This window comes from Oryzias melastigma, linkage group LG8 (genome assembly GCF_002922805.2).
Source record: "Oryzias melastigma strain HK-1 linkage group LG8, ASM292280v2, whole genome shotgun sequence".
NCBI classification, from domain to species: Eukaryota; Metazoa; Chordata; class Actinopteri; order Beloniformes; family Adrianichthyidae; genus Oryzias; species Oryzias melastigma.
The window spans coordinates 15,356,190-15,371,535 of NC_050519.1; the positions used below are offsets into that span (position 1 = coordinate 15,356,190).

The 15,346-nt window shown below is 38.7% G+C and overlaps 2 protein-coding genes and 1 long non-coding RNA gene across 6 annotated transcripts in view; 2 read left to right on the forward strand and 1 right to left on the reverse strand.

Annotated features, from left to right (window-relative positions):
- Positions 1–1,732, forward strand: part of si:ch211-120g10.1 (E3 ubiquitin-protein ligase TRIM69) — a 6,075-nt gene extending 4,343 nt beyond the window's left edge. For both annotated transcript variants that reach the window (XM_024271858.2, XM_036213325.1), the window contains exons 9-10: positions 500–526; positions 621–1,732. In XM_024271858.2, the coding sequence (XP_024127626.1) occupies positions 500–526; positions 621–1,180 (587 nt within the window). In that variant the 3' untranslated portion in view covers positions 1,181–1,732. The remainder of the gene's footprint in view (positions 1–499; positions 527–620) is intronic.
- An 889-nt stretch (positions 1,733–2,621) lies between these two features.
- On the forward strand, positions 2,622–13,658 carry recql5 (RecQ helicase-like 5). Of its 2 annotated transcripts, XM_024271578.2 has the most exons (19): positions 2,624–2,805; positions 2,942–3,063; positions 4,280–4,801; positions 6,378–6,474; positions 6,545–6,656; positions 6,727–6,889; positions 6,963–7,045; positions 9,584–9,805; positions 9,871–9,967; positions 10,238–10,274; positions 10,343–10,401; positions 10,621–10,691; positions 11,299–11,392; positions 11,467–11,625; positions 11,691–12,196; positions 12,272–12,308; positions 12,372–12,578; positions 12,648–12,714; positions 12,781–13,658. In XM_024271578.2, exons 1-19 carry the CDS (start codon positions 2,712–2,714, stop codon positions 12,903–12,905), a joined length of 2,874 nt encoding a protein of 957 aa, XP_024127346.1. In that variant the 5' UTR covers positions 2,624–2,711; the 3' UTR covers positions 12,906–13,658. The 2 variants fall into 2 exon arrangements, with proteins under 2 accessions (XP_024127347.1, XP_024127346.1); XM_024271579.1 differs by lacking the exons at positions 12,648–12,714; positions 12,781–13,658 and having other exon boundaries at positions 2,622–2,805; positions 12,272–12,307; positions 12,370–12,503.
- LOC112146026 lies at positions 7,126–9,311 on the reverse strand. Of its 2 annotated transcripts, none has more exons than XR_002919174.2 (3): positions 9,069–9,311; positions 7,535–7,656; positions 7,126–7,466 (listed from the first exon to the last, which is right to left on the reverse strand). It is a non-coding gene; the product is annotated as an uncharacterized LOC112146026 (long non-coding RNA). The 2 variants fall into 2 exon arrangements; XR_002919175.2 differs by having other exon boundaries at positions 7,535–7,653; positions 9,069–9,310.
- Positions 13,659–15,346: the final 1,688 nt, after the last annotated feature.

Consider the following 15,346-nt stretch of genomic DNA (forward strand, 5'->3'; position numbering starts at 1 on the left):
ATGGCTGCCTCCGTGAATTCTCAAAAACACCTTTGGCGGGAAAAAGTTTAGCTAATTTTCAAAGGTTTATGGTGAGAGTAGCTCATCTATTGTTTTTCAGATTTTTAAATGACTACTTGCTGTGTTGAAAGAATGAGAAATTTGTTGATAATTAGTTCTTTATAATACAGTTACGCCATGCTAAAAATGTGTGTTTTGGATAAATAAAGTGCTTTTTTCAGTATTTCAACTTAAACTAACATTACTGTGAGCAAAAACGTAACTGCAAGTGATTATTGATCCCATTTATATATATATATATATATATATATATATATATATATATATATATATATATATATATATATATAAAGAATAAGAAAGAATAAGAAAGAAAAATTGTTTTTAAAAACATCTGATTTCTAAAAAAAAAATCCAAATTTTGTGTAAAATCTTTCATGTAGTGGGCGTTACAGAGTTAAAGTTCCATTCTTCTTTCTGTTTTGTTCTTTTTTTGCAGTGTGGGACTGGATTACAGATTCTGCAGGTAGAAAAAAACAAATAAAAGTATCTTTAAGTGTGACATTTAACTAATTCTTTTTTTTCCAAAACTTTGAGACGTGTTGTTTTTTTCTGTCCAGTGGAGGTGACCCTCGATCTGGACACAGCCAATCCAGATCTGCTCATCTCCGCCGACGAGAAGCGGATGCGTTGCGGCTTCGAGAGGAAGGAAGTGCCCAACTACCACCAACGTTTTGATGGCTGGTGGTGTGCCGTCGGGATGAAGGGCTTGGGCTCTGGCCGCCACTACTGGGAAGCAGAAGTGGGCGAGCGTGACTGGCGACTGGGAGTGGCAAAAGAGTCGGCCCTGAGAAAGGGCTTCAAGTCCCTGAACACTGACACGGGGTATCTGACCCTGCGGCTGGAGAGGGGCACTGAGCTGAAGGCGCTCACCGTGCCCTTCACCGCTCTGCCGCAGGGTCTCATCCCCCGCAAGGTGGGCATCTACCTTGACTACGACAATGAGCAGTTGTCCTTTTATGACGTGGAGAAACGGCTGCACATTTACACCTATAACCAGACCTTTACCGAAAAGCTGTACCCTTTGTTTGGGACAGTTGAGATTGTCAAGGATTTGGTAATCAGGTCTCCAGGAGGGAAAACCCACTGTCTCTGCCCCACATCGTGTCTGTGGGCTTAAGCTTCCTTCCTTTTGAAATCACTAGACATAATATTAAAAACTAAATTCTAGGAATCTAGAATCTTGCTGTACGAGACCATCAATGTTCTACCCAACAGCTTTGCTATGTGACCAAACTCTGTGCTGCTACTGCTGTACTGTGAAGCTGCTGCCGGCTTTTTACACGTGACCCTTTGCTCACGTGCATTTCCCTGTATCTGAGAGAAATCTGACAGTTCTAATGTGTATAGTGCAATATTATACCTGCAATGAATGCACCTTTATGAATGATTATAAACAGAATAATTTCAGTTTTTGCAGCACTGCTAAAAAATTACACTAAGTATCTATTTAGTTATATAAAAAAATCTAAGTAGTAGCTTCATGGACAAATATGAAACAACATATAATCGATTTTAGATGTTATTGTTATGAACTTGCTTCAGTTCATATTTCTTAATGTTTTTTTTAATATATGCTGTTTGATTTTTGAAGTTGTTTGCACAAACTTGCTTATAGCACCTTAACCATAAGTATATGCTGAAATCTAATAAAATGATGGTAAAATTCTTCCATTTTGTCTGTTTTATCTTGACAGCTTTCACCAAAGTCCAATTCAAGTGTATTAGGTTAGTTTTTGTCAAACGCAGGGCAAAAATGAATAAATAAATACATAATATGGATACTAACTTTAGTTTTCAAATCTAGACAATAGCATCCAGACCTATTGTGTATTATTTCCAACATGTTTGTACAGAGCTTGTTTAAAAAAAATCATGTACTTTTTACTGAGAATAGTTTTTTGGAAGGCTCTTGAGCAATTATTATTATTATTTTTTAAAGGTTTAACTTTTCTTTTCTTTCTTTCTTTCTTTTTTAAAATCCCATTAAATGTATTTAAATAAATATATAAGTGGCATATTTTTCTACCTCGGTTTAAACCATAGACATAAAATAGCGTTAAAACTTGGTTCAAATGTAAATTATCCACAGTTAATAATAAAATAATAAAAATAATAATAAACATATTTTTTCTGATCAAAATGTTCACATTTATATATACATACAGTTTCAGTTGTAAAAATTGGGTTATAACCATAAGGTTTAAACAATGTCCTTTGTAACTTTATGATTAGAAATATTGTTTGAAGATGTCTAATTGTTTTATTTAAAAAAAATACATAAAAAAATGCCCCAGTTGTGCATATATCTATGCAAACTGTTCTTATGGTCTATAAATCTATTTATTTGCATTTTTTACCGTTATGAAAAAACATTTACTGGAGAACGAATCAGGAAATGAGACAGGTAGACCAATAAGATCGCTCCCCCCCCCCCCTAAAATATTATGGAGAAAAAAAACTAATACGAAAATATTTTTTAAATAAATCAATAAAATATTTTTTTTCGTCTCAAATGCTATTTTTTTAAAATGGTTTCTATTTTTTTTTCTTTCCATAAAAACGTTAGTGATTCTTTCGCTTTCGTAGTGACGTCATCAACGTGCGACGATGCAAGATTTACCCGACTTCTTCAAAGAAACAAAAAAGCGATGACAAGTTTAAAACAGGCTTTAAAAACACATTTTGGGTTCAACAATTTTAGGTCTAAACTCCAGGAGGATGTTATCAAAGCGGTACTTAGAGGTGAGACGATAAACAGTTTGTTGTTGTTGTTTTTAGCTCCTCATCATCATGTTGTTTTGCTAATTAGCATCTTCCACTAAGTTTTCTACTCATGGACGGTGTCGTTGGTCTGAATTGTGTGGTGGTCTTTCTGCAGGTGACAGGGATGTGTTTGTGTGTATGCCCACTGGAGCAGGAAAGTCTCTTTGCTATCAGTTACCTGCAATGCTGTCGGAGGGAATCACTCTGGTTATATCCCCGCTAATCGCTTTAATCCAGGTTAGTATTTCCTCCATTGACACTTCCTGTTCACTTAAACCAGAGCTCTGCAATCTGACGACCCATGTTGCTCTCTGACTGAAGAAAAAAAAATAATAGCAGCCCTATCTTTCAAAAATTACTAGTTAGCATTAATTTAATTTAGATTAGTTATGCATTTAAGATAAACTGTTCTGCTGACACTAAATGCGTGACTTTACCATTCCTCCAGAATGCACAGATTTCAAATGTGATCAAAACTTAAGTAAAATGTTTGATCTTCTTTGATTGCTCTTTTTAATTTGCGACACATATTTTATGCCTCACAACAACATGTCAGTAGTGAATGTTCTCAATCATCCAGATGGCATTGTCTTTAAGCTGAGTCATAGCAACTGCACTTAAAAAAAAAAAAAAAATCTTGTTTCAAACGTTTCACCGCTCATCTAAGTGGCTTCATCAGTCTGAGGAGGCCTCAGACACCATTTGTCTCCTATTTGACCATGCTGCCTTTTCATTAGTTTTAAAGAAGACCAGCACAACCCAACGACCCTAAGGAAACATCCAATTGCAGAAATGAGATTGTCTGACCTGCAGCATACAAATGTGGACCGAACCCAGCACCGCATAGACTGATGAAGCCACTTGGATGAGCGGCGAAACGTTTCAAACTACATTTTTTTTTAAGTCCAACTGCTATAACTCGACTACAAGGCCAATATTAAGTGTACAGAAAATAAATATGTGTATTCTTATATCCTATTTCTATTGAAACATAAACCCAAAAAGTCATGTTCAGGAGTATGGAAAAGTATGACAGCCCACCAAAGTAAACCTAAGAAATAAGACAATATTTCATGAAAATACATTAGCTTCAGTGGGATAATCCTATCAGACACAGAATATATTTTATTCGCTGTCAAAAATAAAAAAACAACTTCACCTTTAAAAAAGTATTTTTTTATTCATGACAAAAATAAGTAAAATAATATGCATTTCAAAAGTAACGGCATACAAATTCAAAGCAGTGTCAACATTTTCAAAAGAGTGAAATGAGACTTTGTGGCTCCTAATAGGTATTAATCAGTGAGAAACAGGCTCAAAAGGTTCTTTTAGTAAGGTTGCAGACCCCAGATTTAAGTGGGAAAAAGGGACATTAAATAAATATAAAAAAACAAACAAAAAACAAACACAATGTGGGTGCTTCATGTGTATTTACGGCTTCTCATCTTTCAAGGATCAAGTGGACCATCTGAAGGAGCTGAACATCCCCGCCTGCTCCATCAACTCCAAACTCGGCATGGGCGAGCGCCGCCTCATCCTGGCCGATCTGGGCAGCAGCAGCCCCAAGCTGAAGCTTTTGTACATCACTCCAGAGATGGTGGCGTCCCCCTCGTTCCAGCCGTGCCTCACTGACCTGTGCTCCCGCAGCCTGCTGTCCTACCTGGCCGTAGACGAAGCTCACTGCGTCTCCCAGTGGGGCCACGACTTTCGACCAGACTACCTTAAGCTGGGCGAGCTGCGAGCTCGCCTGCCGGGAGTTCCCTGCTTGGCTTTGACGGCAACGGCGCCCAAGAACGTCCAAGAAGACATCACGAAGTCGTTGAGGCTGAACTCGCCGCTGTCGTTTGTGACGCCTGTTTTCCGCAGCAATTTGCACTATGATGTTATCTTCAGGGACCTACTACCCAACCCGTACGTTCACCTCCACGCCTTTATTAAGAAGGCTCTAGCAATGGAGAACGACTCAAAGGGACAGGTTTGTGCATCTTTCTTATAGTATCTCAAATTAAAATAATTTTTTAATGTAGAAACCATCTTGATCAAGTTTTTTTCTTATGTTTTTTTTAATTTAGCCCCTTCTTCCATTTGGTGGTAAAATGTAAGGAAAATGATTTAGACTTGTAGTTTTGTATAAAATTATGTCAAATATTTTATCTGTTACATTCTAGGGATAGTTGTTTTCCTTTTGATAATTAAGTTTCTACTTAGGAAATTAATATGGATTAGTCTTTTATTTTTTACAGCAATTTCTTGATTTTTTTTTTTAAGACAAAAATCTGCTTTCCTGTTAGTCATGTTTTATTTAACCAAAAGAACCATTGGAGACTAAACATATCAGAAATGTGGTCTGTGGTCTGTTTGGTTTGTGGTAAATTCCACATATTATTTTTAAATAGGTTGAGTTCTTATGAGATATTTTATTTCCAACAAAAGTGGAAAAAAAGGAAAATCAAAGCAGTTTGTCATTTTACTAATAAAAGTTCCACTTCTATCAGATCAAATTATGGAAAAACAATTATTCAACAATTATTTTAAAGTGAAAAATTTGGCAAATAAATCAAAATTTAATCAAATCTTGTTAACTTTGCAGGAACTTTTGGCGGTGACACTCTGCTGCGTTTCAATGTCTGCTGCTTTTGGATATGAAAATATTTAAAATTCATCTTTGGATCTGTTGTAAAAACATTCCCGGTGGTTTTTTATTATGATTATACAATTTTTAGCAAAAAAATTAAAAAAACCTGTCGCTTTATAGGACACAGCTTCTGCAGAGCGGCAGGAGTTCATTACAAATTAGCCTCTGAGTTGTGGGCAGAGTAAGCCGCCCCCACTTCCCATCATCCCTCTGTTTACACTTTCTCCAGCTAGCGTACAGCCCCTCACAACCCGCACCTAACATTATCAGTGCAGCAACATTGGCGTGTTGTGGGTGTTGAACCATCCCCACCCTCTTCCACTCCCCGTCCATTATTTGACTGATTCACAAGTATTTAAATAAATAAATACTCAAAGGTGCAAATTTGAGCTTAATTTTCTTTATATTTTTCCTCCATCTTTAGAAAAATGACACAAAAACATGTTAAAATCCCATTTTCATCAGTGTGGTTGTAAATGAAAGAGTCATTTCTACATGTTTGTGTTCTTAAAGCTGTAGAATTTATAAGGATTATAACTAGCTTAAAACTTATAACATTAAATAAAAATCCACGATAAAGTCAGACCAGTTTTTTCCAATGAAAACCTTTTTTTTAATCTAATGTATGCACCATAGATCTTTTGTCCCTTTCTATCATATGTAAAGTGGAACCTCTTATTGGTGAACCAGATCATTAGATCTTTGGATTATTAATTTTGTGAGTCTGGTAGATGTTGAGCTGAAAATGTCAACTTTTTACAGATGAAACTCTGATGTGAAATTAGTTTCACAAAATAATGAGCATAACTGTGTCAACATTCTTCATGGCTGAGCTTTATAGCCTTTTTACTCGCACTTTATCTGGTTACACCATTATTTTGTACTGTGGTGGATGAACGTTCGTGTGTGTGAACAGGGCTGCGGGATCGTCTACTGTCGGACCAGAGAAGGCTGTGAAACTGTGGCCTACCAGCTGACCAAGCTTGGTGTCTCGGCCAAACCATATCACGCAGGTATGGGGGTTTTCAGTGTTCTGTGGGTCAGAGGTGACCCGCACTTTGAAGTAAACTTGAGCCGTTGCAGGTTTGAAAGCTGGAGATCGCACAGAAGCGCAGAACGACTGGATGCAGGGGAAGGTGCTGGTTATCGTCGCCACCATTAGCTTCGGTATGGGAGTAGATAAAGCTAATGTCAGGTAAGATTCCTGATTGGTTCTTATAGATTCATATCGACACGTTTTTAATTGTGGTTGTGCTTTGTTGTAGATTTGTAGCTCACTGGAATCTGGCTAAATCCCTGGCCAGTTACTACCAAGAGTCCGGTCGTGCCGGCAGAGACGGCCTCCCCTCCTCATGTCGCACCTACTACTCTCCCAAGGATAAGGAGCAGATGAACTTCCTCATCCGACAGGAAGTCGCCCGCAGACAGGTCCGATTAGCAACAGAGCTAGCCAGGAAGGAGCTCCTTCGTCCCGTTTTATGACTACATTCCACTTTTTCAGGAGAAACGCGGCACGGCGAAGGAATCGGACAAGAGCGCCATCACCGACTTTGAAGCCATGGTGCTGTTTTGTGAGCAGGAGAGGTAAACGTTTGTTTCAAAACATTTGTGCAGGTTTAGAAGTGTGTAAAGAAAGCATAACATTTTTAACAGATTTTCAGGTATAAATTCAGACATTTTATCCAAAACTTTACTTTTACTGTGTTTTTATATTAAAATATTCTCAGTCGGTCCCTCCTTTTCCTCCAGACTGAGAGGTAGGGCAGGGATGCTCCAAGGAATGCTGCTTTTCCAGAAATCTGACGTGTTTGTCAGCTTTTTGCCAGTTTGTTTTAGGGTGGGGCACATCCTTTGTGATATACACTCTTCAGAATGAATTGTTGGCTCTGCGTTTGCCGTGGAAGTCGTTCCCCTCAAAGTATGGCTCCGTCCCGCTTCTTCTTGCGACAGCAGCAGCAGCAGCAGTAGCTGACGCTGACCAGCACCAACGCGAGTGTGACCATCACTGTGGAGGAACAGCAGCTTTATGACCAGATTAACACCAAAAGGAGAACAAACTGACGTGCGACTCACAGATGAAAGCTAAGATGACGAAGAAAGCTCCCAGATCTACTGGGTTCTCGCTGGACAGACCTCGCAGCTTGACCCAAATCGTCGTCAGGAGGCCCAACGTTTGTTCTTTGGCGTCCATCCTGCTGAGGGACAGACGGGGGCGTAGATCAGGGGTGGGAAAACTACCCGCTATTTAATCTGGCCCACCAAATTGGAATACATTTTAATAATAATGCTTATTTTTCTTCATTTTCCCTATAATCGTGTTGCTTCCTCACTGTAAAGACATCGACCTTCGTTTAGGAGGTAAAAGTTATTCTGCATTTCTGTGGTGTTGGAAGAATTGTCATTTTTTTGTGTGTTTTCTGAGTCGTGCCGTCTTTTTTCCCATCATTCCAACACCACATGAACGCAGCATTTCTCTAAGTTTACGGTTTTCCCTGAAGAGCATCAAGCTATAGGTGCAATTGGCACTAAAATGACAAAGTCACAGTTTTGAAATGAAAAACCAAAAAATGTCCTATATTTGTTTTAATCAAAATTCGAACATATTTTTATCCAGATTTGATGTTATTTCTTTCTCTAATGAGCTGGATTAGCAAAACACAATGGTCCTGGTCGGCCCTTCTGTCAAATTTTAGAACCCTTTTTGGCCCAAAAGTCAGAAAGTTTTTTTGATTTTATTCTCAGATTGGGTCCCACTCCGATCATCCTTTGATCTACTTTAAATACTTTTCTAGTTGCCTTTTAATTATGATTATGCCGTTTTTTGCCAAATAGTTTCTACAGAGCTGCAGAAGTTCATTCGAAATCTGCCTCCGGGTTGTGGGCAGAGTAAGCCCGCCCCCACTTCCCATCATCTATTTGTTTACACTCTCTCTAGCTGGCTCACAGCACCTCTCAGCCTCTACCTAACATTACCGGTGCAACGAAAATGACAAGAAATATTGGAGCTATCCAGCCGTACAGTTTTGAGCCATTTTAGACGAGAAAAGCAAAGATCGTGTCGTCCTCAAGTGGATGCATCAGAATGGAGCAGAGCAGGGCGTATTTTTTACGATCTTTTTCAAATGATAAAGTTTTGTCTGCTCTTGATTCACAACAATTTGAATAAAGAAATACCCAGAAATGCAATTTTAAGCTAAATTACTTAATATTTCATGAGAAAAATGCCACAAGAACACAATTTCCATCAGTTTGTATGATATTGCATTAAGAAAGAAGAGTTTTTTTGAGGGAAGTGCTTTATATTTATTTTCTTTCTGTGTTTTAAGTGTAATTGGTGTAGCAGTTTGAACAAAACCAGGCTGGAATGGGTGGAGTGTCAGCCTGTAGCACTGACTGTGTTGTTGTGCTGATCTGGGTGTGACTAGCTGAGAGTTGCTGTAAACATGCACATTTGAAACTCAAAGATTTAGAGAAATATTCAACTAAAACTATTATAACTGTTAAAGATGTCAAATATTGCTGTTTTCTCCCTTTTTTATAGCTAAAATGAACCTTTTTTCAGATGCTTCACTGTTAGTTTGTGGCAAGAAGAGCTGCAGTCACCTACCTGTGAAAGTCTTTCCTGCTTTCCCACACTTCTCCGTGATCACGCCACAAATAGCCGTCAGCCTGAGGTCAACTGGTGGAGACTGATCATCTCCTCTCCATTCTTTAGCTTTTCTGATCCTCCTCAGAAGCTGTTTTCTCCTTGACAGTCCTTCGTGGGAGTGACTGTTCCCTTCAGAGTCTTTGTGTGCTTCAGCTTTTCTCCACCTCCTTTGCAGGCACCTCTCTGTCTGTTTCTCACAGCAGAGGGTTGTTTGTTGTTTCTGAATGACTTTCCTTTAGATGCTTTGAATATTTGGTGTGTGAAACCTGCCAAACTACATAAAACTGTTTTTATGATTTAGAAGAAACCTATTCTTGGGAAAAAGATGATAACAATTTAAATTAAGAATATTATAATGAAGGAATTGTTAGAAACCACATATTTAAAATTACTGCAAACATTTCTATTTTGCCTTTTTAACCGTATTTTAACCTTTTGAGTCACAGACTGCTGTGTTTTTCTCCTCTCACTAGTTGTCGCCATGCCTCCATCTCCAAGTTTTTCGGGGACAAGACGCCAAACTGCGCGGGGGCCTGCGACTTTTGCCGGAACCCCAAGATGGTGCGGGCTCAGCTGGAGCGAGCGTCGGCGCTCAGCACCAAGACAGGGGCGGCTCAGAGCAGCGAGCCCAGAGGAGCCTTCGGCTTCCAGCCGGGGCTCTACGAAGGGGGAAAGAAGGGCTACGGCTTCGAAAGGCAGGCCTGCGTCTCCAAAACCCGCCTCTGCTGCTAGAAAGCAACGCTGACCTCTCACCCCGCAGGTACGACGAGGACGAGGGAGGCAGCGGCGAAGACGACGGCGCAAAGAGGAAGAAGGAGTTTTCGGAGCTCTTTAAGAAGCAGATGAAGCTGCGGAAGGTGAATCCAAACAAACTCTTTCTACACATCTGGATGCCAGCTGTTGGCAGAAGGCCCCCTCAGTGATTTGGCCAAATCGTTAAATGCTTAAAATAAAAAGCAGGAATTCAAGATTTATAAAACATCACATTTTAAGGCTTTTTTTGTTATAAATCTTTAATTTTTCTCCTCTGTGGGCTTCAGAAAAGCCTTAAAGAGGAGGTGAGATCATAATAATCCAAAATATTTAACTTAATGTGCCAAAATAAAGCAGATACTTTGTGTTTTTAGGGCTCTGACGGTCAAAGTGAAGACTTCGCTCCACCAGGTAATCCTCATAATTAAAGGTCGCATGCAGTTGGATTTGTGGAATAACCAGCGTTTCCTGCTGTGCAGATCCCGACTGTCCGCTCCGAGAGGCCGGCAGCCAGAAGATCCCCAGGCTCACCGTGAAGGTACGAGTTCAGAGCTGCATTCCTCATAACTGCTGGAATCATTCTCAGCTCCGCAGAAACTCTGATGACTCATAAATAATTCAGAGTTATAAAAGTTTTTGAAAAAACAATCTCAATTAACATGTTTTAAGAAATATGTCCTTCAGCATAAATAAAAACAGCAGATTTTTACATTTTAACTCAATTGATTCATTAGAACTATTTTGGGTGACTTTTCAGACCAGAGAGCACTGCCTCTCCCGCCTGCAGGAGGCGCTACAGGGCCAGCAGGGGGCAGGAGGTGCATTCAAGTGAGTCAAACGTCCAACTCTTGTGTTGTTTTGCTTGGATAAATATGGAGTATTATGGACAGTTTACCATTAAAAAAAAAAAAAGTTTTTTTAATTACATGTTTAAATCTTGTAAATTTACAAAGAAAAAGGTAAAAACTGTTAAATTACGAGAATAAAGTCGTACATTTATGATTAAAACATTTACAACTTTTTTCATGTAAATTTACAGCTTTTTTCTCGTCAATTTAAGACTTTTTTGGGTAAATTTTAGACTTTTTTTTCGTAAATGAATGTATTTTAAAGTCATAAATTAACAAGAAAAAAAAGTCATAAGTTAAGGAGAAAAGAACCAAAGTTGTCTGTTTATTAAACATTAATAAACTGTAAATCAAACAAAGACGCTTCCAAACATTTGTAAAGTTTTAAAAATTCAGTTTAACTGTTGAAATCTAAGGTTTAGTCTGTCGCTGGACTGGAGGCTCACTTCAACTTTTATCTTGAGATTAAAAGTCGTAGATTTAAGAGAAAAAACTTGCAATATTTCTTTTTTTTGGTGGCCCTAATAGTCCGTCGTAGATAAATACATGAATATTAAACAATTAACTGTTTTTCTGTTTCTTTTTAGCGGTGACAGTCTTTTGTTAGCCGTTGACATTGAATACGAAATCTTCAAAAAAAGCAAATCCTCCAACTTGTACAAAGCTGCCGTCCTAAAACAGGTGATTATTTTGTTTTGGCTACATTTAGTCTTTTTTTAAGAACTACTAAAGAAGGAAACCCTTTTGTTCTAAAGCTTTTAGAGATGAAAGCAGCTCCTTCTTCTGAAGGGGAAAACACCAGAGAGGACAAGAAATCCAGAGAAGCTGAAGACGAGGCCTCCTCCTCCTCCTCCTCCTCGTTTACATATCCCGCCGAGCTGCAGGGCTTCACCTCCGCATCAGAGCTGTACTCTGTAAGATCTTTCTTTCTTTTTGTATGTTGTTTCCTTTCCGTAATGTCCCTCTGATGTCCGTACAGATAAAGCGGAAGAGAGTGGGAGCAGGCCTCAGGGGCTCCTCGAACCCCTACGTGACTGCCAGGGAGCTGCTGAAAACCGACGCGGCGCCCGACAAACGGACGGAGAGCGGGGGGTTCGTCGCGGACGGCTCCAGAGAGTCGAAGGCGATCGGGGAGGCGGTAAAAGAGAAGAACGCCGCCGGTGCGTCCGCAATCAGCCCGACTAAAGGAGGCAGAGCCGTCGGCAAGAAGCAGCAGAAGCTGGCAGAGGCAGCAAAGAGCTCCCGCAGCATCTTCCAGTACTTTCACAAGAAACAGCCAGAGGAGGCGAAGTGTGAGGAAGAGGAGGAAAGAGTTGATTCAACTACTGCGGATTCTCAGGAAAACGGCCTTCAGCGGCACTCACCGAGCAGCCCGGCGCCATCAGACACTCAGGAAACTACAACTGAAGTGATAGTTATCACTGAAGATGAAGAGGAGAAAGTAGTTCAAGAATCACCCGGACAGGATGCTATCGTCACCACAGAGTAATTTTTATTCACCTTAATAGTTTTAACACTTTATTTTGAAAGTATTTCTAACCATTTTCGCCTCTCAAACAGAACAACCCAACCTGAAGAGGAAGCTAATCCAAAAAAGGTACGTTCCCCAAAACAGTCCCAGCTGTACTCCCTGTTCAACTTCTCACCCAAATGTTTCCAGCTTGAATTAGACCGGGAGTCGCCCCCGCCGCCGAAGCGCAGCCGCCTCGCCGGTGGGAGCAGGAGAGTGACGTTCAACCCCACCGTGCAGCACAAAGTCGTGCAGTCGCACAGCAAAGCGGTGAAGCCCGTGACCCTGAAGGAGGCTGCCGAGGTTGTAGTCCGGTACCTGGACCCCCTGTACACTCAGGGAAAGTTTGCCACCAAGGTGAGCACTTTTTTAGAATGTATTTACAATTTTTGCAACGACTTAATTAACAGATTTGTTTTATTCTAGGAGCTATTCAAGTCTTTTGCTCGCTACTTGTCGCACCTTCTTGCTGAAAATGTGGGAAAGGATCAAGGTAAGCAGGAGTTTGGATACAAAATTACACATTTTTGGTTCCCTAAACGGCCTTTATTTTGTCCAGTTAAAGCTGAAGCCAAGAGGCTCATCAAGACCTATTTCAGCAAAGTCCAGCGCTGTGAGGACGAGGCGGACTGGGGGCTCCTAAAAGCACCGCACAGCAGGAAGTCCACAGAAAACACGGACTAAACTCAACTTTTCAGCCTTTTTTACTCAGTGCCTAAAAGCCTACACATAAGTTATTAAAAGTGCTGCTAGAGTTATTCCTCTTCCAAAGGATGAACACTTATGAGAGGAATGGTTTATTCTATTTACTGCAGATTTATGTGTAGCTGCGTAGTCCAACTTCTGTCAGGTTGGCTTTAAATCTCTTCGTCTGGGACCTTTTGCGCTCCAAAAAAAACCTCAAACGGAAGCAGTTATTCATCAAGCAGTAAACCGTGGAACAGAATGGAGTGACATGACATTCAGACCTAATGACGGTGCTACAGAGTCATTTTCTTCAGGTTTACATCTCATTTCCACATCTCCTTCAAATTAAAAGCCCAAACTCTTGGATCTGTATTGCAGAATAAATACATAAGTTGAAGTAAATGAAGTTAAACACATTTGAAAATTAATTTTAAAGCAGACAATTCTGTATTTATGACCTCTGATCTGTAAAAGTTGCTGCTATATGTTTTGTTTGCTGAAAAGTTACAAATGTGAAAATGATTGTTTATTTGTCAGACATATGTTTTTTTTTATTTAAGTATCTTACTTTAAATTTATGATAGAATCTGTGCAGAATAAATAGTTTTCTTATTTTTTTAGGTTTAGTGCCTACAAGGATTGTGAAATTTCTCACAGTCAAGGAGAAAACCAAAAACTGACACAGAGGCCTGACTGTACTGTCGTGAAGCTTTACTGCGCGTCAATAAAAGCAATAAAATGTAAAACCCAGCCTGTGCACTTGTTTCTTATCGTGTGTTCTGACTGGAAGATAGTTGCTGCTCATAAAATTAAATAAATAGTTTTATTTATCCATCAACAACCCTCTTGCATCCAAAATGAATTAAACGCATTTCAAAATAAAACCTAAAATGTACCTTATAGGAGAACTTTTGCACAAAGGATTCCATTTTGTTCATCTTGAACATCTCCTTTGTTACTAAATATATAAAGATCTGGTCAGATATACAGCTGCAAGAGAAAGTATTTTAAAAATCTCAATCTATCACAACAATGCAGAAAACCATTACTTACTTAAATCACACCAAATTGTTTTTTTCAGGTTTTTATTGGCAATTGTATGTCCAGTTTTACCATAAAACTAAATAATTTCAAAGAGTTCACATATTTTCTCCTTCACCTGTATTTATAAGTATCGCTTTCAAAATGTCATTAACAATTTTCACTCAGAGGTTTCTGATGTGATTCGCCTTGTTTATTTTGTGCAAATAGTTTATTCTTATAGGTTAATAGAAAAACATGTATTTTATTTACCATTTTTCTGATTTTGTTCAAGCCTCTTGAGCATATTTCAAGCACAAATATGAAAACTGCAACAATGTATGAAATACTGCACCATTTTCGTCATTTTAGGCTGAGAAAAATGTGTTTTTAATTTACTTATTTCATTCCGCCATTTTGTTATTATAGTCATATTTAATTTTTTTTTACTCCTGACTTTGTACATAAACAAATAAAGCAAAAAAAAATTCTACCATAGACATATATCAGTGTTTTCTACGGCTTATGGTTGCTGCTGAGGTTTGATGGAGTGATGGATGGATGGATGAATGGATGGAGAGGAGGGGCCCAAGAAAGTGGTGACATCATCTTTAGTGGTGCTGCATTCAGGGACCGTTTGTAATTTACAGTCTCTCATGTAACAAAGGTGGTCATTAATAGAAATGATAGATATAAATCAAAAGAGGCGATGGTAATGTGTTTTATGAACGGATTCTAATCATTAAACTGACGAAAAAAAAAATTTTGAATTTAAAATGTAATTTATTTAATTAATTAAGGTAAAAATGGATTTTATTACCGAGCCAGAATTTTCCTTAAATTCCTATTAAATATTATTCACGTTAAATGTTAAACCTCAGAGTTTAAATTAAATTAGTTCGTGGTTTTACAGTGAAATTCTAGCTAGTTTTATTAAAACATTTAAATTAGCACTTTACATCCTTTTAGAGCTACATCGCTTACTATCATTCAACAGCTAAATTTCAAAGCTTTAGAGACTGTGGGCCTAAAAAAATACATTGCAAATCTAGTGCTATATATTTAGTATTTAATAAAGAAATTATGTATTTTCTCTATTTCTGCCAATAAACTATAAATATATCGCATAAAGTGCATGTATTATTATGTTTGGAGCCCCAATAATCATAGTATTATTCCTCTCTGCTTGTATGCACAACATATACTGATAATTCGCTTTAATTGTAATACAAAATAAAAATAAAAAATGTCTCTAAATCGAATTAAATGAGAAAAACACGTCTTCGTAAGTAAAGTTTCCGTTTTTTAGCGGTGTACCTGAAAGCAACATCAGTATTAGCTTGTATGGAGGCTAATACCCCCCTCCCCTCCCCATCTTGCACTATGGTCTGATAAGACCCCCGTGTGAAAGGCGCCAC

Coding starts and splice junctions, on each gene's coding strand:
- recql5 (XM_024271578.2), top strand. CDS start 2,712: ATGACAAGTTTAAAACAGGCTTTAAAAACACATTTTGGGTTCAACAAT. Junction 6,475..6,544: donor GGCCAAACCATATCACGCAG/GTATGGGGGTTT, acceptor GAGCCGTTGCAG/GTTTGAAAGCTGGAGATCGC. Junction 9,968..10,237: donor AGCAGATGAAGCTGCGGAAG/GTGAATCCAAAC, acceptor TTGTGTTTTTAG/GGCTCTGACGGTCAAAGTGA.